This window comes from Dendrobates tinctorius, unplaced genomic scaffold, assembly GCF_039654945.1.
Source record: "Dendrobates tinctorius isolate UK_male_01 unplaced genomic scaffold, ASM3965494v1 ptg000124l, whole genome shotgun sequence".
Classification (NCBI taxonomy): domain Eukaryota; kingdom Metazoa; phylum Chordata; class Amphibia; order Anura; family Dendrobatidae; genus Dendrobates; species Dendrobates tinctorius.
The window spans coordinates 6,587,964-6,609,362 of record NW_027361792.1 but is presented as its reverse complement, the minus strand read 5'-3'; the positions used below and the strand labels follow the sequence as shown (position 1 = coordinate 6,609,362).

The window sequence follows — 21,399 nt, the reverse complement described above, 5'->3', positions numbered from 1 at the left end:
TGGATATGAATCCTTGATGGTGCAGGCGTTCAACTTTCGATAGTCCACACAAAAATGCAGGGTGCCGTCTTTCTTGCATACCAACACAATGGGGGCCGCCCAGGGGCTCTGGCTTTCTCGCATGACCCCCTTTCGGAGCATTTGGGCCAGTAGGGTTTTCACCTCTTGGTATAGCTGTGGAGGGATTTGCCGATATCGTTCTCGGATGGGGGCCGCTGCTGCCATGGGGATTCCATGCGTGATGGCCGTGGTGCATCCAAAGTCGTCCTCGTGGCTGGCAAAGACACTAATACTGTCCGAGAAGTGACTCCACCTGGAGAAATTGGGCTGGCGTTAGGCCGGGGAGCTCGGCCCGCATTCTCTCCAGGATGGTTTGACCTTTCTCCTGGATCAAGGATTCGGCAGTCTGTAGGGTCCCTATGGTTACTGCCCAAGGATCCTCGAGCTGCACCTTCAACTGGACCATAGGGGCTGGCAGCACCTCCTCCAAAGGCCTTACTAGTTTGGCCATTTTGGCTCTGGGCTTCAAGACGGTATCTTGGTCTTCCAGGTTGACGCAACGCACCAGGACGGTCCCTTCCCGCACTGTGGCCAGGGAGCGAGCTACCAGTACGCCAGGATGCAGGCGCTCCGAGTAGCATGGCTCCACCTGCATCTCCACACCCTCCGATGGCATTGGGGCACAGATCGGCAGGGCCACCACCATCTGCCCTGGGGGAAGCACGAGCAGGGGAGCCGCCGGTGCGATGACTTTGCCCAGTGCCCCGCCCTCCTGGCAATCCTGGAGCTCTCGCGCCTCCCGCACCAACTGCTGGAAGACCCGCCCTTGGGCCGTGCGGGAACCCCACTGGCTCAGGGTCTCCTGCGTGGGGTCGTTGAGGAGTATATTGCCAAACTCCCGTAATATGTTCATACCTAAGATAACTGGATGGCGGTCGTTAGTTTCTCCTTGGGTCAGGACCACTCCCCGGCGGCCGAGGGGTTTACCACACAGCGTCATTTGGAACCATACCACTCCGGCGACAGGAACTGGCAGTTGGTTTGCAGCTACCAGTTTTATCATGGGCCCCCACTGGGGCCTTGCTGCCTCCGGGAAATGCTGCCAGAAGTAGGTTGCAGGCATGGTCGTTACTTGCGACCCCATGTCCTCTAGGCACCGCACAGCGCGGCCCTCGACTTCTGCCCATACTACTGGGCATTTGGTGACCAGATCTTCGGGATTTCCACCACCCCTTGTTGTGGCTTCCGGCTCCGAGCGGCATCCCCCCTGCTCGGAGCGCTCTAGTTTAATGTCCGTCGGGGTGGGTATCTCCCACGCTGCGGACACTCTCGTGCGAAGTGGCCTGGTTCTCCACACTCATAACACCGGGGCTGCGAGGCCCGGCCACCCTGAGCATTGAAGCCAGCCCGCCCAGGCGTGGGCTCAGTTCTCTTCTTTACCTCAGCCAGCTCGCCTCGGATACTCTTCAGCTCCAGTCTCACTTCCTCAATCCACTGGGGCTCTCCAACAGCGTTCACGGAGGTCTCCATGCCCCGGGCCTTCCCCACGGGACCATCATCCCCTGCTCCTGCTCTCGTACCCAGGCCTGACTCCCCACCTACGTGGATTCACTCGGATCTGCTCCCGCAATGCCTGTTTAATTAACGGGTCCCGGAGTCCAGTCACTAACAGGTCACGTAGGGTAATGTCGATAGGTCCTACCCCTACGCCGTCCTTCCGCTCGATGGCTGTGTACAACTCCTGGAGGACATTCATATATTGGGTGATGGTCTCCCCCTCTCCCTGCATTCGAATGAACAACCGGGTCCTCAACTCTCCCACGTTTGTCGGATCCCCATGGGTTTCTTCCAGAATCCGCAAGACCCTAGCAAAGGTGTTGCGGTGTCCCGGGGGTCGCAACATTACTGAATTCCGGGCTTCCCCATCTAACGCCATGAGAGCTACCTCAGCTTCCAAATCTGGGGTCATTGGATGCATGCGAAAGAGCCCCCGCATGCGTTCTGTCCAGCTCCACAACAGGGTATTGGAGCCGGAAAACCATGGCAAGTTGCTTAGCATAGCCCCCAGAGAAATGCTGGACCGGGGGCCCCCATTATCGGCGGCACCTGCGGCCCCACTTTGGTCGGGAGTACCGCTGTCTGCGCTCGGAGACTGCATCCTGCCGACTACGCCAAATATACTAGCAGGTACGCAGGATGCAGTGACGAGACGCGAGACGGTCTTTTGTTTTTTGGTAACAACTTTTATAGGTTTATAGGTAACTATCCGCAGGGATAGTCTAAGCAACCGAACAAAATAACAGGGATTGTCCTCGCAGGGACTCAATACAAGCAAGCACGGAAATATAAGAACACGACTAAGTCCGGCAAAGCTGGTCACTATAGGGCCGCGGTATGGCCGACTACGGGTCCTTATCTGTATAGTGTCACTCAACCGGCTCGACGTCCCTCGGTGTCCCGGACGTTGGTTCTTCAGCGTAGTAGCCACTGGGCCCAGCCGCTGAAGATCTGTCGCAGTCTTCGAGCGTTCCGATGCTCCGGTGAAGCAGGGGCACGACAGGCCCCAGAAGAGTCCTTGGACAGATGGGCCGCAGCCCCCGGATCGGGGCAAACAGCGGCGATGCGGGGTGGCGTCTGGCAGGCCACCTGCGCAGCCAGCAGCTGCAACGGAGGACCCGTGGCGAGCAACGGCCCGGCCCTTGCCATGGGCTGGAGCGGGACAGCGGTGGCCGCTGACGGCACTGAACTAGCCACAGCCACGGGTGGAAGCGGGGCGGCTGCGGGTGGCGGGAGACAGGCAGCAGCCACGGGCTGAAGTGAGGCGGCGACGGGCGCTGGGACCCGCGGGCAGGCCGCAGCCGCGTGCAGGGGCGAGGCGGCAACGGCCACGAGTGACCGTGGGCAGGCCGCAGCCGCGGATTGGAGTAAGGCAGCAGTGGTCGCTGGTTGACGCGGAGCAGCGGTTCTTGGACGGTCGTCTCGGCGCCGTCTCACTGATGTCCCAGGTGAGCGTCTCTCCTGCCTCTGTCCTCCTTCCTGGCTCCGGTAATTTGCTCTGGCTCTGTCGCTCCCACGGTCTCCTGCTCCCTCTGTACCGCTCTGCTGACTCATCGTGACTCCCTCTCCCCGGCCCTTTTATATCGGCTCCTCCACCAGCCCGTCTGTCAGTCTCACCGGTCCGTCTCTGAACTCTGTCCCCCGGAAACAGTTTCCCCTGGAACCTAGGTGATGGTCCCCTTGGATCCGACCCTTACACTCAGCGGGGACTCTCTCTCCCACAGGTGCGAGGGTGTTAGCAAGGAGGCCACAGAAAAGGATGTTGCAATAGTTGAGAAGGGAGATGATGAGGGCGTGCACAAGCATTTTAGTAGAGTGAGGGTTGAGGAAGGGACGGATTCTGGAAATATTTTTGAGCTGGAGGCGGCAGGAGGTGGAGAGAGCTTGGATGTGCGATTTGAAGTTCAGGGCAGAGTCAAGGGTTACGGCGAGGAAGCGGACTTCCGGTACGGGGTAAAGCGTGATGTCGTTAATTGTTATAGATAGGTCAGGTAAGGAAGATTTGTGAGATGGGGGAAAGATGATCATTTCAGATTTGTCCACATTCAGTTTGAGGAAGCGGGAGGAGAAGAAGGAGGATATGACAGATAGACACTCCGGGATTCTGGACACCAGAGAGGTGTCTGGGCCAGAGAGGTAGATCTGAGTATCATCACCATAAAAGTGGTACTGGTATCCATGGGACTTTATGAGTTGCCCCAGGCCAAGTGTATAGATTGAGAAGAGTAGAGGTCCTAGAACAGAGCCTTGGGGGACTCCAACAGAGAGAGGGTGGGATGAGGAGGTAGTGTGGGAGTGGGAGACGCTGAATGTGCGGTTGGAAAGGTATGAGGAGATCCAGGATAGGGCGAGGTCTTTGATACCAAAGGAGGAGAGAATCTGTAGTAGGAGGCAGTGGTCAACTAAAGTATGTCGAAATGTCGAAATATGTAAGGAGGAAGACCAGGCTGCAGGTACCTGCGCAATATCGGGTCCGGAACTGTCGAGGCTGTCCAGTGTTACTGGGGGGAAAGAATGGGGAGCTGGACAGGACCCATGACCTGGTGAGAGGGAGCGTGGCGAGAGAGCGGGAAGCGTGGGAAAAGAGCGGAGTTTCCAGCCGGCAGGGAGCGGAAGAAGGTGTGCGCCGTGCTCTGCAAGGATATAGAGACTGCGGAGCCGCTCCCCGGAACAGGTTACGTGAGGTCCCCTGAGAGTCAGTGAGTGCGCAGGAGATAAATAGCTCCTTTTTTGGCTATTTATTATTATTATTATTATTATAATACATTTTTATAGCGCCATTTATTCCATGGCGCTTTATATGTGAAAAAGGGCAAATATAGACAAGTATTTAGCCTTATAAATGCTGGAGGATTGCTGAAATAAACTGGTTTCCCTGAAGAAAGATGGCGTCTGCACACATAGTGTGCCTACTGAGCATGCTCGAATTCCTTCGGGAGCTCTGGACACAGGGATTGGCTAGATGATTGTGACATCATGCACATGTGCAGTAGTGCACTTCCTGATGCCATGTATGGCACATGTAGACTGTAGAATGGAGGAACCACAAGTGGGTGAGTCAATGTATCTAAAGCACAGGATAGTAATTATTAACCATTGCAGCACTGTGCACTCCATGCTCAGCCCCGACGGACTAAATGAACTGTAATAAGGTTCATGTTGTGATAATATGCACACAATTACTGATAGGCCGATGTCAGTGCACAGCTGACACTTTACTATGTCGCTCTTGGAGTTGAGCACTTTTATGGTTTCCTATTAATAGTGAATAACGAGTGCGATGGATGAAAGCCCGGAATCGCCCCTTGAAGACGTTTTGGCTTACTCTTTCTCTACCTTCCCTGGGATGTGTAGAGAATGGCGGACAAGGACTCATCCTAGTTCAGCTCTGAATTTCCAGTTTCTTACATCTGTGAAGTTTGACCTTTGCCCAATTTTCCATCTTGGTTCACTTACAGGATCTGGGAAACTGAGACATGGGGCGCTGTTTGATGGGATTCTCACAGCTTAGCTGTTCCTTTGCCTGTGTATGACACACAGGTTTATCTGGGCATTTGCCTGAAGGCATGAGCACATAAGAAGTAAGTACACCAGCTTCACTGCAAAGGAAGCCATGAGCACATAAGTACACCAGCTTCACTGCAAAGGAAGCCATGAGCACATAAGTACACCAGCTTCACTGCAAAAGAAGCCATGAGCACATAAGTACACCAGCTTCACTGCATAGGAAGCCATGAGCACATAAGTACACCAGCTTCACTGCATAGGAAGCCATGAGCACATAAGTACACCAGCTTCACTGCATAGGAAGCCATGAGCACATAAGTACACCAGCTTCACTGCATAGGAAGCCATGAGCACATAAGTACACCAGCTTCACTGCATAGGAAGCCATGAGCACATAAGTACACCAGCTTCACTGCATAGGAAGCCATGAGCACATAAGTACACCAGCTTCACTGCATAGGAAGCCATGAGCACATAAGTACACCAGCTTCACTGCATAGGAAGCCATGAGCACATAAGTACACCAGCTTCACTGCAAAGGAAGTCTGAGCACATAAGTACACCAGCTTCACTGCAAAGGAAGCCATGAGCACATAAGTACACCAGCTTCACTGCAAAGGAAGCCATGAGCACATAAGTACACCAGCTTCACTGCAAAGGAAGCCTGAGCACATAAGAACACCAGCTTCACTGCAAAGGAAGTCATGAGCACATAAGAAGTAAGTACACGAGCTTCACTGCAAAGGAAGCCATGAGCACATAAGAAGTAAGTACACGAGCTTCACTGCAAAGGAAGCCATGAGCACATAAGAAGTAAGTACACCAGCTTCACTGCAAAGGAAGCCATGAGCACATAAGAAGTAAGTACACCAGCTTCACTGCCAAGGAAGCCACGAGCATATAAGTACACGAGCTTCACTGCAAAAGAAGCCATGAGCACATAAGTAAGTACACCAGCTTCACTGCACATGCATGAAAAGATCAATGGAACTAGAAAATAAGTGCCTCATACAGAGGTCACGCTGGGTTTGGTGGATTAGGTACATGACCAGATTGACATTAAAGTGCATTTTTCACAAGTTTGGCTTTCCACTTTGGCAATTAAGGTCAGTCTATAATCGTCAGCGACCGGCGGCGGTTTCCCTATAGAGGCTGTGTAGTATGGGGGGGGGGGGGAGCACATTATCGGATCCTTTGAAATCTACCAAATAGAAAAAAATAAATGTTTATTTGTTTCCGAGATGGTGTTTGGCGCCAAAAGATAAAGTCCTGTGTCACCAGCTCCTTGCCAGGACATGTCGACATTCATCTCGTGTAGAGACGCAGCAACAAAGAGAGCGTGTCTGGAAGCGCCAGACAAGACGATAAACACAATTCATCTCCCGTCTGAGCAAAAGGGAAACATCATAAGGACGGAAAGCTGAGGAATGTAAATACTGGAGAAGCTGCACTATGTCCCTCCAGAGCTGGAAGCCGCCCTGAAGAAGGGATTCTCTGCTGAGGGCAGGAGTGCTGCCCAACCTAAATGTATTAATGGGAAAACGTGGATTCTATCCGCGCTGCCATATTAACCCCCTTAAGCCCCAAGGGTGGTTTGCACGTTAATGACCGGGCCAATTTTTACAATTCTGACCACTGTCCCTTTATGAGGTAATAACTCTGGAACGCTTCCATGGATCCTGGTGATTCTGACATTTTCTCGTGACATATTGTCCTTCATGTTAGTGGTAAAATTTGCGTTTATTTGTGAAAAAAACTGAAATTTGGCGAAAATTTTGAAAATTTCGCAATTTTCCAACTTTGAATTTTTATGCCCTTAAATCACAGAGATACGGCACACAAAAAACTGAACAAGTAACATTTCCCACATGTTTACTTTACATCAGCACAATTTTGAAACCAAAATTTTTTTTTGTTAGAAAGTTATAAGGGTTAAAAGTTGACCAGCGATTTCTCATTTTTACAACACCATTTTATTTTTACGGACCACATTACATTTGAAGCCACTTTGAGGGGTCTATATGATAGAAAATACCCAAAAGTGACACCATTCTAAAAACTGCACCCCTTACGGTGCTCAAAACCACATTCAAGAAGTTTATTAACCCTTTAGGTGCGTCACAGGAATTTTTTGAATATTTAAAAAAAAATGAACATCTAACTTTTTTTCACTAAAAAAATACTTCAGGTTCAATTTTTTTTATTTTACCAAGGGTAACAGGAGAAATTGGACTGCAAAAGTTATTGTGAAATTTGTCCTGAGTACACCGATACCTGATATGTGGGGGGGAACCACTGTTTCGGCGCATGGCAGAGCTCAGAAGGGAAGGAGCGCTGTTTGACTTTTTCAATGCAAAATTGGCTGGAATTCAGATCGGACGCCATGTCGTGTTTGGAGAGCCCCTGATGTACCTAAACAGTGGAAACCCCCCCAAGTGACCCCATTTTGGAAACTAGACCCCCCAAGGAACTTATCTAGATATGTGGTGAGAACTTTGAACCCACAAGGGCTTCACAGAAGTTTATAACGTACAGCGGTAAAATTAAAAAATCATATTTTTTCCACAAAAATGATATTTTCACCCCCAATTTTTATTTTTACAAGGGTAATAGGTCCCTAAAAGTTATTGTGCAATTTGTCCTGAGTACACTGATACCCCATATGTGGGTGTAAATGACTATTTGGGCGCATGGCAGAGCTCGGAAGGGAAGCAGCGCCATTTGACGTTTTTGGCTGGAATTGAGATCGGACACCATGTCGCGTTTGGAAAGCCCCTAATGTACCAAAACAGTAGAAACCCCCCACAGATGACACCATTTTGGAAACTAGACCCCCCAAGGAACTTATCTAGATGTGTGGTAAAAACTTTGAACCCACAAGGGCTTCACAGAAGTTTATAACGCCCGTGCGTGAAAATACAAAAATCGTATTTTTTCCACAAACATGATCTTTTAGTCACCAATTTTTTTCATTTTCCCAAGGGTACAAGGAGAAATTGGACCCAAAAGTTGTTGTCCAATTTGTCCTGAGTATGCTGATACCTCATATGTGGGAGAAAACTACTGTATGGACACACGTCGGGGCTCGGAAGGGGAAGTAGTGACGTTTTGGAATGCAGACTTTGATGGAATGGTCTGCGGGTGTCATGTGCGTTTTGAGAGCCCCTGATGTACCTAAACTATTGAAACTCCCCACAAGTGACCCCATTTTGGAAACTAGACCCCCCACGGAACATATCTAGATGTGTGGTGAGCACTTTGAACCCCCAAGTGCTTCACAGAAGTTTATAACGCCCGGGCGTGAAAATAAAAAAATCATTTTTTTCCACAAAATTTTTATTTTCCTAAGGGTAACAGGAGAAATTGGACCCCAAAAGTAGTTGTGCAATTTGTCCTGAGTAGGCTGATACCTACATGTGGGGGTAAAACACTGTTTGTGCGCATGGCAGAGCTTGGAAGGGAAGGAGCACCATTGACTCTTTCAGCGCAGAATTGGCTGGAATTGAGATCAGACGCCATGTTGCATTTGGAGATCCCCTGATGTGCCCAAACAGTGGAAACCCCCAATTCTAACTCCAACCCTAACCCCAACACACCCCTAACCCTAATGGGAAAATGGTAATAAATACATTTTTTTTTATTTTATTTTTCCCTAACTAAGGGGGTGATAACGGGGGGTTTGATTTACTATTTATGGCGGTTTTTATGTTTGGCGGCTGTCGCACGCTAAAAGACGCTTTTTATTGTAAAAATAGTTTTTACATCACCACATATTGAGAGCTATAATTTTTCTGTATTTTGACCCACCGAGTCATGTGAGGTCTTATTTTTTGCGGGACGAATTGACGTTTTTATTGGTACCATTTTTGGGCACGTGACATTTTTTGATCGCTTTTTATTCCGATTTTTGGGACGCAGAATGAACAAAAACCAGCGTTTCATGAATTTCTTTTGGGGGGGTGCGTTTACACCGTTCCGCGTGCGGCAAAATTGATAAAGCGGTTTTATTCTTCGCGTCAGTACGATTACAGCGATACCTCATTTAGGTCGTTTTTTATGTTTTGTCGGTTTTTTGCAATGAAAACCATTTTATATAAAAAATAATTATTTTTGCATCACTTTATTCTGCGAGCTATAACTTTTTTATTTTTTTGCGGATGATGCTGTTTGGCGGCCCTTCTTTTGCGGGACAAGATGACGTTTTCAGCGGTACCATGGATATTTATATGCGTCTTTTTGATCGCGCGTTATTGCACTTTGTTCGGTGGTATGATAATAAATCATTATTTTTTTGCTTCGTTTTTTATTTTTTAAGGGGCTCGCTAAAGGGGTTAACTAATGGGACAGTTTTATAGGGCGGGTCGTTACGGACGCAGCGATACCAAATATGTGTACTTTTATTGTGTTTTGTTATTTTCAAAAAATGAATTTATTGGGGAATATTTTTTTTTTTTTTTTTTACTAATTTATTTAGCGATTTTTTTTTTTTTTTTTTTTTTTAAATTATTTTTACACTTTTTTTTTTTTTTTTTTTTTTTTTTTTACTTTATTACATAGTCCCAAGTGGGACATCACTGTCCTGTGACAGATCGCTGATCTGTCACATCACAGATCACTGTGACAGATCAGCGATCTGACACAGGCACTGCTGCAGACTTCCTCATGCCTGCGCTTTGCAGACAGTGAGGAAGTCAGCTCCCTACATGCCCCCATCGCCATCTTGGATCTGGGGGCCTGTAGGGAAAGAGACCCCCGCAGCGGCGCTGCACATTGCGCTGCTGTGGGGGGCTCAGGGAAGCACGGAGGGAGCCCCCCTCCCTGCCGATGTTTCCCTTTAACCCCCGGTACACCGCGATCATGTTTGATCGCGGTGTGCAAGGGGTTAACGTGTCGGGGGCGGTCTGTGACCGCCCCTGACACATTGTGCCGGGTGTCAGCTGTGATAATCAGCTGACACCCGGCTGCGATCAGCGGCGCTCACCACGTGACAGGGGTTAACAAATCCACCTAGGGTTGGAAAAACCTCTGGTGGTTTACTCTACGCGTTTCGGAATCTTTATGACTTCTTCAGGAAAACACCACAAATAAATTACTGATTAATATTTTCTGCCGCTGGATCTTCTGTCTCGCTCCGAGGATTTCCTGTAAAGTGTCGGTAATAATCGGCTCCGTTCATCCTTCAGAGCCGCAATCTAATTCCTAAATGGCCACAGAATGAAAATGCAAAACGCCATCTCCAGGATTATCTCCCCGCTGTCTTGGAGGAGCCTGGAAGACTCATTGTCGCTGTTTATTCTCTTCTATGTGACTCATAGGTTTTATAGGAAAACGACCTGATGGAAAAATCAAGAGAGCTGATGGCAGAACTTCTGGGGTGCCGAGAATCAATGCCAATTTATATACAGGGGCTTCTCACAAAATTAGAATATCATCAAAAAGTGAATTTATTTCAGTTCTTCATTACAAAAAGTGAATTCCAAGTGCGGTGAAATTGCAAAAAAAAATGTGCAATCCCACCCTTGTTTTTTTATTTGGCTTTTTTGCTAGGTTTACTAAATGCTAAAACTGCCCTGCCATTATGATTCTCCAGGTCATTACGAGTTCATAGACACCAAACATGTCTAGGTTCTTTTTTATTGAAATGGTGAAGAAAAAAAAAAAAGAAAAATTGCGCCATTTTCCAATACCTGTGGCGTCTCCATTTTTCGTGATATCGGGTTGGGCGAGGGCTTATTTTTTTTGCGCGCCGAGCTGACGTTTTAATGATTCCATTTTGGTGCAGATATGAGCTTTTGATCGCCCGTTATTGCATTTTAATGCAATGTCGCAGCGACCAAAAAAAGGTAATTCTGGCGTTTATATACCGTTTAGCGATCAGGTTAATCTTTTTTTTATTGTTAAATCAGGCGATTGTGAACACAGTGATACCAAATGTGTATGTTTGATTTTAATGTTATTTTATTTTGAATGGGGCGAAAGGGGGGTGATTTGAACTTTTATAGTTTTTTTTTATTTTTTTTATATTTTTAAACACGTTTGTTTTACTCTCGCCATGCTTCAATAGCCTCCATGGGAGACTAGAAGCTGCCACAACCCAATCGGCTCAGCTACATAGAGGCGACGAGCAGATCGCCTCTATGTAGCTGAATTACTGACGTGCTGTGAGCGCCGACCACAGGGTGGCGCTCACAGCAGTCCGGCACACCGGTGACCCGCGATCATGTGACGGGGGTCAGCAATGCGCGTATTTCTGGCCCAATGGCGGAAGCACCATTTAAATGCTGCTGTCAAAGTTTTACAGTGGCATTTAACTAGTTAATAGCCACGGGTGGATCGCAATTCCACCCGTGGCTATTGCAGGCACATGTCAGCTATTTTGAACAGCTGACATGTCCCGGGAAAGATGTGGGCTCACCGCTGCATAGGGATAGGGATACCGACATCGGCGTAATAATACGTCAGATGTCAGCAAGGGGTTAAAATCTTAAATGTTGGCCTACTAAAATGTATGATCAGTAAATGCACTCAATACTTGGTCGGGGCTTCTTTTGCATCAATGCGGCGTGGCATGGAGGCGATCAGTCTGTGGCACTGCTGAGGGGTTATGGAAGCCCAGGTTGCTTTGATAGCAGCCTTCAGCTTGTCTGCATTGTTGGGTCTGGTGTCTCTCATCTTCTTCTTGACAATGCTCCATAGATTCTCTATTGGGGTTAAGGTCAGGCGAGTTTGCTGCCAATCAAGCACAGTGATACTGTTGTGTGTACACCAGGTATTGGTACTTTTGGCAGTGTGGACAGGGGCCAAGTCCTGCTGGAGAATGACATTTCCATCTCCAAAAAGCTTGTCGGCAGAGGGAAGCATGAAGAGCTCTAAAATGTCCTGGTAGATGGCTGCGCTGACTTTGGTCTTGATAAAACACAGTGGACCTACACCAGCAGATGACATGGCTCCCCAAACCAGCACTGATTGTGGAAACTTCACACTAGACCTCCAGCAGCTTGGATTGTGGCCTCTCCACTCTTCCTCCAGACTCTGGAACCCTGATTTCCAAATGAAATGCAAAATTTGCTTTCTTCTAGAAACAGCACCCCCCCTTGTCTATGGCTATGACTAGTATTGCAGCCTCACACTCTGAACCATTCATGTCCATAATACGAGGCACCCTATTCCATGCACCGCAGCACAGGCTCCTGAAGGTTGGCATCTAAGCCCTTCTATTACAAGAGCCTATGCAGGACTCTTCTCTTCAGAGGGACCAATAAGTGGAGGCAAACTCCAGGCGCCTCCCTCCTAAGTTGCATAACTTCGCACCACAATGGAGGGGCCCATTCTGATCTTAGCTGTGGGACCCCTCTCAAACCCGCTGACTTTGGATCAGTTCGTTGACTTGAATGGGTAAAATGTCTGCATTCCAGGCTCCTCGTTACATCACAGCCCTATTATCTCATCAGACATCTTCAGACCTGCAGACATTTAGCTTGGATATGGGGCCGCTGAGTCTTTTTGTGCCGTAGGATGTGACTAAATCACTTTGCGGTTTAATGTAGTCTCTGGAAGCCATCACATGGGGTACCCCACCCTTGTGTCTGAGCGTCTGGGACGTGGAAAGTACTTGTCCCAGACCCTCACCGTCTAGCACAATATCTTGTTGCCGGCCGCTGGTATTAGAAATGTAAATTGCATTACCAAAAAAAAAAGTTTCAAAAACTTTCCAGCTGGCCCCCTGTGCTTGAACCTGGCTACTTTCCTGTTTAAGCTTTTTGTAGCCGATTCTACAATTGTTCCCAACGCTCTGTTTGTGACCTTTTCCGTCAACTCGCTCCACCGGCCCACAAATGGTCAGATCACTGTAGGGGGTGAAAGGATGAAAACTGGAATGTCCATGGGCTACCAGAGGTGGGATCTCAGCTTATGACTTCCAAATCTACAGTTGTTCCCAACTCTCTGGTTCTGACCTTTTCCGTCAACTCGCTCCACCGGCCCACAAATGGCAGATCACTGTAGGGGGTGAAAGGATGAAATCTGGAATGTCCCCGGGCTACTAAAGATTGGTTGCCAGTTTATGACATCTGTTCTGGGGGGATTGTGGAGTCCAGTGGAAAAACACTCTACATGTGAAGGAGGCAGTCTACAGGATAGGGTATAGCCCTGCAGGCCAGGCTACCTGTCCAGCGGGGTGATCATAATTTGCATATCAGACCTTTTCCTCAACTCACTCCACCAGCTGACACAGGCTAGATCACTGTAGGGGGTGAAAGCATGAAAACCAGAATGTTACTGTGCTACTAAAGGTGCGATCCCAGCTTATGAAGTCCAAATCTACAATTGTTCCCAATGCTCTGGTTCTGACCTTTTCCGTCAACTCGCTCCACCGGCCCACAAATGGTCAGATCACTGTAGGGGATGAAAGGATGAAAACCAGAATGTTCCTGGGCTACCAGAGGTGGGATCTCAGCTTATGACTTCCAAATCTACAGTTGTTCCCAACTCTCTGGTTCTGACCTTTTCCGTCAACTCGCTCCACCGGCCCACAAATGGTCAGATCACTGTAGGGGGTGAAAGGATGAAAACTGGAATGTCCATGGGCTACCAGAGGTGGGATCTCAGCTTATGACTTCCAAATCTACAGTTGTTCCCAACTCTCTGGTTCTGACCTTTTTCGTCAACTCGCTCCACCGGCCCACAAATGACAGATCACTGTAGGGGGTGAAAGGATGAAAACTGGAATGTCCATGGGCTACTAGAGGTGGGATCCCAGTTTATGACATCTATTCTGTGCTGAGGGTTTTGTGTAGTACAGAGGAAAAAACCCTCTACATGTGAAGGAGTCAGTCTACAGGATAGGGTATAGTCCTGCCGGCCGGGCTACCTGTCCAGCGGGGTGATCATAATTTGCTTATCAGACCTTTTCCTCAACTCGGTCCACTGGCCGACAAAGGCCAGATGACCCAGAGGTGGGATCCCAGCTTATGAGGTCTGTACTGGGGGTTTGTGGAGTCCGGGGAGGGAAGAAACATGCTACAGATGGAGACAGTCTGCAGAATAGGGTACAGTCCTGCAGACCAGTCTACCCGTCCTACAGGGTGATCATAATTTAGATATGGAGAAGCCTAAAAGGAAGGGAAAAGTACATTCTTGTTTTTACACGGGAAACAATTGAAAAGAAACATTAGCATCTTACTAAGCCATTGGGAGAAGTATCTGTAGAAGGGCATATTCCGGAGGAGAAATGCTTTTTTCTGGCCACAAGGGGCAGCAGAGCTCTGGATCTTCTTTCGTAAAATTGTTCCTCAGGGGCGGAGCATCCGTATCACCTCCCCTAAATAATTGGCTACGTGCAAAACTTTCTTTTAATATTTCTCCGGGAACAACTTGGGTGGTCTCTACTATTAAATCAGCAACGCAGCAGAGAAGGTCTTCAGTACTCAGACATTCAGGGGGCTGTAGAAAGGCCCCTACAGGGGTGGAGCAATGCACCTCAGCTGCAAATCCAGACATAACCTGTGGGTAGGAGTGGCACTGTTTTTTCGGAAAAACTGCCATCATGGTTTTGTATTCTTTTAAAATCTGGAGCATCTACAGAGATATGAGTCCACGCACAACTCTTTCCTAAATGTGAGGTTCAAAGTTTCAGGAGCATTTTAAATCCCCCAACCCCCATCCCATCCTTCTTGGTAGCTCTCCCCCTTGGTGAGCCGGGTGTTTCCTAGTATTACATATGGACAGTTCCTCGCGTTCTGTGTTTTTCATTATAGACGTATGCATGGCGAAAATGGGAATCTCTGATGTGCGGCGGTCACCTTGTAAAGCTTCCAGCGGTCTGAAATGCTCCTCACAGCTGTCAGAGTGATTCTCACAAACCGCATTGTTCTCCTGTATTTTGGGATGAAAAAAAGATATTTTCCAATTCTTATAACTTCTTGGCCTGTTCTAAGGAAAATGGTTCAGGAATTTATTTTATAAGAAAACCTCAAATTTTTAAACAATATCTATCTATTTATCTATTATCTATCTAATTATTTATCTAAATAGATAGCTAGATAGATAATAATTAGATAATAGATAAATAAATGATAGATAATAGATGATAGATAATATATAGATAATAGATGATAGATAGATAATAGATAGATGATAGCATCTATCTATCTATCTATCAGCTATCTATCTATTTATCTAATTATCTATCTAAATAGAGAGCTAGATAGATAATTAGATAGATGCTATCTATTATCGATCTATCATCTATCTAATTATCTATCTAAATAGAGAGCTAGATAGATAATAATTAGATAAATAGATAGATAAGATAGCATCTATTTATCTATCTATTTATCTAATTATTATCTATCTAGCTCTCTATTTAGATAGATAATTAGATGATAAATAGATGCTATCTAGCTCTCTATCTATTTAGATAGATAATAATTAGATAGATAATAGATAGATGATAGATAATAGATAAATAGATGATAGATAATAGATGATAGATGATAGATAAGATAGCATCTATTTATCTATCATCTATCTATCATCTATTATCTATCATCTATTTATCTATTATCTATCTATTTATCTATCTATCATCTATCTATTATCTATCTATCTATTATCTATCTAATTATCTATTATCTATCATCTATCTATCTATTTATCTATTATCTATCTATCATCTATCATCTATCTATCTATTTATCTATTATCTATCTATCATCTATCTATCTATTATCCATCTATTATCTCTCATCTATAGATAGATTGCTAAAGTGTTTGACCCCTCTACTATTACATTGCATATAGAGGACCTGTCACTCGCCATAAATTTGTATTTTTTTTTCCTCGTGTAAATGCCGCTGTTCTCCTGAATCTGGCGACGTTTTTCTTTTCTTCCTGCGCCTCTCGGTTCCTGAGATATGATCCCATCTTCCATGTATATACATTTAATCTTGCTAGCCAAGTGGGTGTGGTCCTTGAATTAAGATCACGAGGACTACGCCCATTTGTCAAGATGCTAGATTTATACACAAAAAAAGAAGGGTGGTCATATCTCAGGAACGGAGAGGCGCAGGAACAAAAGAAAAACATCGCCGGATTCCGGAGAACGGCGGCGTTTACACCAGATGATGACGTTAGATATTTAAGCCAAGTGACAGGTTTTCTTTTAAGAGTAAAATAGAGTCAGATCTATATTAAAATGCCATAAAAGTGGAGCGCTGGAGGGAATGAGCCCTAATGGACGATTAGACAAACCTGGGAGGACCCCCCGTCACACGGCTTGTTTATAAGTTTCCATCCCGGGAATGTCCCATTGTAACTAATGTCACAGTTCCGCACTCTATAAATTAGTTAATATCTAATTAGTTTTTGGGATGGCGTCAATGTTGAGGAATGTATGTTATTACAAACACATGTATTGGACACCGAGCCGGGAATTTTTTCCAGACTCCATGCCAGGTCAGGACGGGGGTCTGAAGCACGTAGCCGTCTTGTTGGGCTCAGAGGGATCTGCACGGTCCCCCTGCTACTGTCAGTAGTGAGTACAGGGTCGTAGGGACGCCGCATTGCTTGGGATTCCCCACCGCTGTCTGCTCTGGGCCACCAAGAGTTAACTGAGTGTTTTTGGGGTGACGTAGTCTGGAAGACCCCAGTCAGGGTGCACTGCCTGTATGATAGAAAGTGTGAAACCTGAGACCCCGGCACTGCAAGCATGAAGAGAAGGAGACCCTGAATGTATGCGGCGCGCCTGTACACCACGACCATGATCACCACGACCATGATCACCACGACCATGATTGGGAGGACCAGTCTGACTCTGTTCTACCTCTGCTCCCTCCACATCTCTGCCCACCCCTGGGGTTCAAGTGAGTACCAGCTGTGATGTCGGGGGGATGCCAGCCTTCTGTAAGGTCTGAGTTACAGGAGAGGGGGGATTTTTTTTTTCCCTAAAGTGACAGATACTTTCACTTGCATCGTGCAAAAGTCACAAAAATTGGGTGCGTTTAAAGGATATGTGTATTTTTTTTCTGCCAGAAATAGCGCCACTCTGGTCCATAGCCTGTACCCGGTATTGCTTCCACTTCAAAACTGCAATACCAACTCATGGCCAGAAGAGGCGCTGTTTTGGGGTAAATCTATGAAATGAACTAACATTACTAACAGTGAGTATGGCAACGTGGAAATTATTGTGATGTGATGAGATCCGGAGAGTGTATGCGAGGTTTTATTTATCACACCAACGTGTTTCGGAATTCTCAAGGCAAAAAAAAAAGCAAGTGTCTAACGAGTAATAGAAACTTTGTTTTCTCACTTTGCCGCTTTCACATTGCTGACAATGGCTTGTCCACAAATACTGACGTCCATCCAAATTGATGCAATGCAGGTGAATGGGGTCACGTTGCGACCCACAGGAGATCGCAGCCGCGACAAAGTTGGATTTTTGCGATTTTCTTGTCGCAGTCGCAATATCTTGACCCCCGTTCATACGAGGAGATGTAGCAGAGGCAAACAGTGATTTATGGCCGTGCGACCTGTGTCGCCCCATGGAAAAACTCCGGGATAGTGTCATTAAAGATGGGGATCTATATATTCCCATACATGGCACCCCCTGAAGGATGAACATATACAGTATGGATCTCATTGCTGAATGTTTAAAAAAAAAAAAAAAAAAAAAAAAAAAGCAACCTAAACTTTTATTTAATGTTTTTGTCCAGCATGGAGAGTTATAAAACTTTATTAGGAAGTATTTCTTCATTGTTGTAAAAAAAAAAAAATTTGCATGCAAGTGATTTCCAAATCCGGGCCTTTTCCCACTTTATTTTCTGCCTTTAGATGCACAGTGTACTCCTCTGGAGTACAGATGATGGCAGTGATGGATCAGCTCAGCACCAGTGTCTCACTGACTCTGGGGATAAGATGTTGTGATAAGCAGAACACTCGGAGGAGGGCACGGTTTGCTGAGCTGATCCATCACTGCCATCATCTGTACTCCAAATTATACATCCAGATATCAAAACAGGTAAATAAACTGGGGGAAAAGCCGGGGTTTGAAGACATTCCTATAATAAAGTGATTTACAAAGTTTACATGCTGGACAAAATTATCTAAAAAAAAAAAAAAAAAAAAGTTTATTTACTCTGTTAGTTTCCGTCCAGCTTTCGTTAACTCCCTAGTGCCTGAATTACATTTTTTTGCAGTCAAATTTGTATAAACTTTCACACCTATGTGCACTTAGATATACAGTGAGATTCTGTTAATCCGGCATCTGATAATCCAGAAAATTGTGACAATCCAGCACAACTGCAGACCGGAAGCAAGAGATTGAATCAATGTAGCAGAGCCGAGTTTATCATTCTTTTCTGTGATATTAGGATTAACTGGAGAAAACTAACATAGTTCTGCGCCATTTTTACATCCATGGGATCTGTATATTAGCAAACTCTGCAGATTGTCAAGAAGTTGTAAAAGTCAAGGAGGGTAATGGAGGAACCCATCAACTGGAAGAAGAGAAAACATCTAGCCTACTTTTCAGTACTAAAAGTCACAGTGTACGCAGCACAAGCTGAAAAGCAATGCCGCAAACTGTTGTTCTTTTGGATCCAGATTGTAAGGTTTTGGTAATTTCCTTCATTGCACAATTCTTCCACATTATGAAAGTCAATGAACATAAAGTTGTTGTTTTTTTTACCCCAGAATATACAATGATAAATGAAAACTGCCCAGGAGCTGAGTGGAATATCATGTGCCGAGACTGCTGTGAATATGATCAGGTGGAGTGTGTGTGTCCGGGAGGCAATGAGAAGGTGGGGTATACCATCCCGTGCTGTCGGAATGAAGACCATGAGTGTGACTCCTGCCTTATACACCCAGGTATCAAACCACAATATTTATGCCTTATGTCTCTAAAAAGTAGTGCAATAATACTGCCCCCTATGTACAAGAATATAACTACTATAATACTGCACCCTATGTACAAGAATATAAATACTATAATACTGCTCCTACGTACAGGAATATAACTACTATAATACTGCTCCTATGTACAAGAATATAACTACTATAATACTGCCCCTATGTACAAGAATATAACTACTATAATACTGCCCCCTATGTACAAGAATATAACTACTATAATACTGCCCCCTATGTACAAGAATATAACTACTATAATACTGGCCCTATGTACAAGAATATAACTACTATAATACTGCTCCTATGTACAAGAATATAACTACTATAATACTGCCCCTATGTACAAGAATATAACTACTATAATACTGCCCCTATGTACAAGAATATAACTACTATAATACTGCTCCTATGTACAAGAATATAACTACTATAATACTGGCCCTATGTACAAGAATATAACTACTATAATACTGCTCCTATGTACAAGAATATAACTACTATAATACTGCTCCTATGTACAAGAATATAACTACTATAATACTGCCCCCTATGTACAAGAATATAACTACTATAATACTGCCCCTATGTACAAGAATATAACTACTATAATACTGCCCCCTATGTACAAGAATATAACTACTATAATACTACCCCTATGTACAAGAATATAACTACTATAATACTGCCCCTATGTACAAGAATATAACTACTATAATACTGCCCCTATGTACAAGAATATAACTACTATAATACTGCCCCCTATGTACAAGAATATAACTACTATAATACTACCCCTATGTACAAGAATATAACTACTATAATACTGGCCCTATGTACAAGAATATAACTACTATAATACTGCCCCCTATGTACAAGAATATAACTACTATAATACTGCCCCTATGTACAAGAATATAACTACTATAATACTGCCCCCTATGTACAAGAATATAACTACTATAATACTACCCCTATGTACAAGAATATAACTACTATAATACTGCCCCTATGTACAAGAATATAACTACTATAATACTGCTCCTATGTACAAGAATATAACTACTATAATACTGCCCCTATGTACAAGAATATAACTACTATAATACTGCCCCTATGTACAAGAATATAACTACTATAATACTGCTCCTATGTACAAGAATATAACTACTATAATACTGGCCCTATGTACAAGAATATAACTACTATAATACTGCTCCTATGTACAAGAATATAACTACTATAATACTGCTCCTATGTACAAGAATATAACTACTATAATACTGGCCCTATGTACAAGAATATAACTACTATAATACTGCCCCCTATGTACAAGAATATAACTACTATAATACTGCACCCTATGTACAAGAATATAAATACTATAATACTGCTCCTACGTACAAGAATATAACTACTATAATACTGCTCCTATGTACAAGAATATAACTACTATAATACTGGCCCTATGTACAAGAATATAACTACTATAATACTGCTCCTATGTACAAGAATATAACTACTATAATACTGCCCCCTATGTACAAGAATATAACTACTATAATACTGGCCCTATGTACAAGAATATAACTACTATAATACTGCTCCTATGTACAAGAATATAACTACTATAATACTGCCCCTATGTACAAGAATATAACTACTATAATACTGCCCCTATGTACAAGAATATAACTACTATAATACTGCCCCTATGTACAAGAATATAACTACTATAATACTGCTCCTATGTACAAGAATATAACTACTATAATACTGCTCCTATGTACAAGAATATAACTACTATAATACTGCTCCTATGTACAAGAATATAACTACTATAATACTGCCCCTATGTACAAGAATATAACTACTATAATACTACCCCTATGTACAAGAATATAACTACTATAATACTGCTCCTATGTACAAGAATATAACTACTATAATACTGGCCCTATGTACAAGAATATAACTACTATAATACTGCCCCTATGTACAAGAATATAACTACTATAATACTGCCCCTATGTACAAGAATATAACTACTATAATACTGCTCCTATGTACAAGAATATAACTACTATAATACTGCCCCTATGTACAAGAATATAACTACTATAATACTGCCCCTATGTACAAGAATATAACTACTATAATACTGCTCCTATGTACAAGAATATAACTACTATAATACTGGCCCTATGTACAAGAATATAACTACTATAATACTGCTCCTATGTACAAGAATATAACTACTATAATACTGCTCCTATGTACAAGAATATAACTACTATAATACTGCCCCCTATGTACAAGAATATAACTACTATAATACTGCACCCTATGTACAAGAATATAAATACTATAATACTGCTCCTACGTACAAGAATATAACTACTATAATACTGCTCCTATGTACAAGAATAT

The 21,399-nt window shown here is 44.5% G+C and overlaps 1 protein-coding gene across 3 annotated transcripts in view; it reads left to right on the top strand.

Annotated features, from left to right (window-relative positions):
• The first annotated feature begins 4,469 nt into the window (after positions 1–4,469).
• Positions 4,470–21,399, top strand: part of PAMR1 (peptidase domain containing associated with muscle regeneration 1) — a 56,218-nt gene continuing 39,288 nt past the window's right edge. The window contains exons 1-3 of one of the 3 annotated variants that reach the window (XM_073541816.1): positions 4,493–4,610; positions 5,016–5,138; positions 18,754–18,930. In XM_073541816.1, coding sequence (XP_073397917.1) covers positions 18,762–18,930 — 169 coding nt within the window. In that variant the 5' untranslated portion in view covers positions 4,493–4,610; positions 5,016–5,138; positions 18,754–18,761. Of the gene's footprint in view, positions 4,611–5,015; positions 5,139–16,577; positions 16,926–18,753; positions 18,931–21,399 lie in introns of those variants that run through there. The other 2 variants (XM_073541815.1, XM_073541814.1) reach the window with 2 other exon arrangements.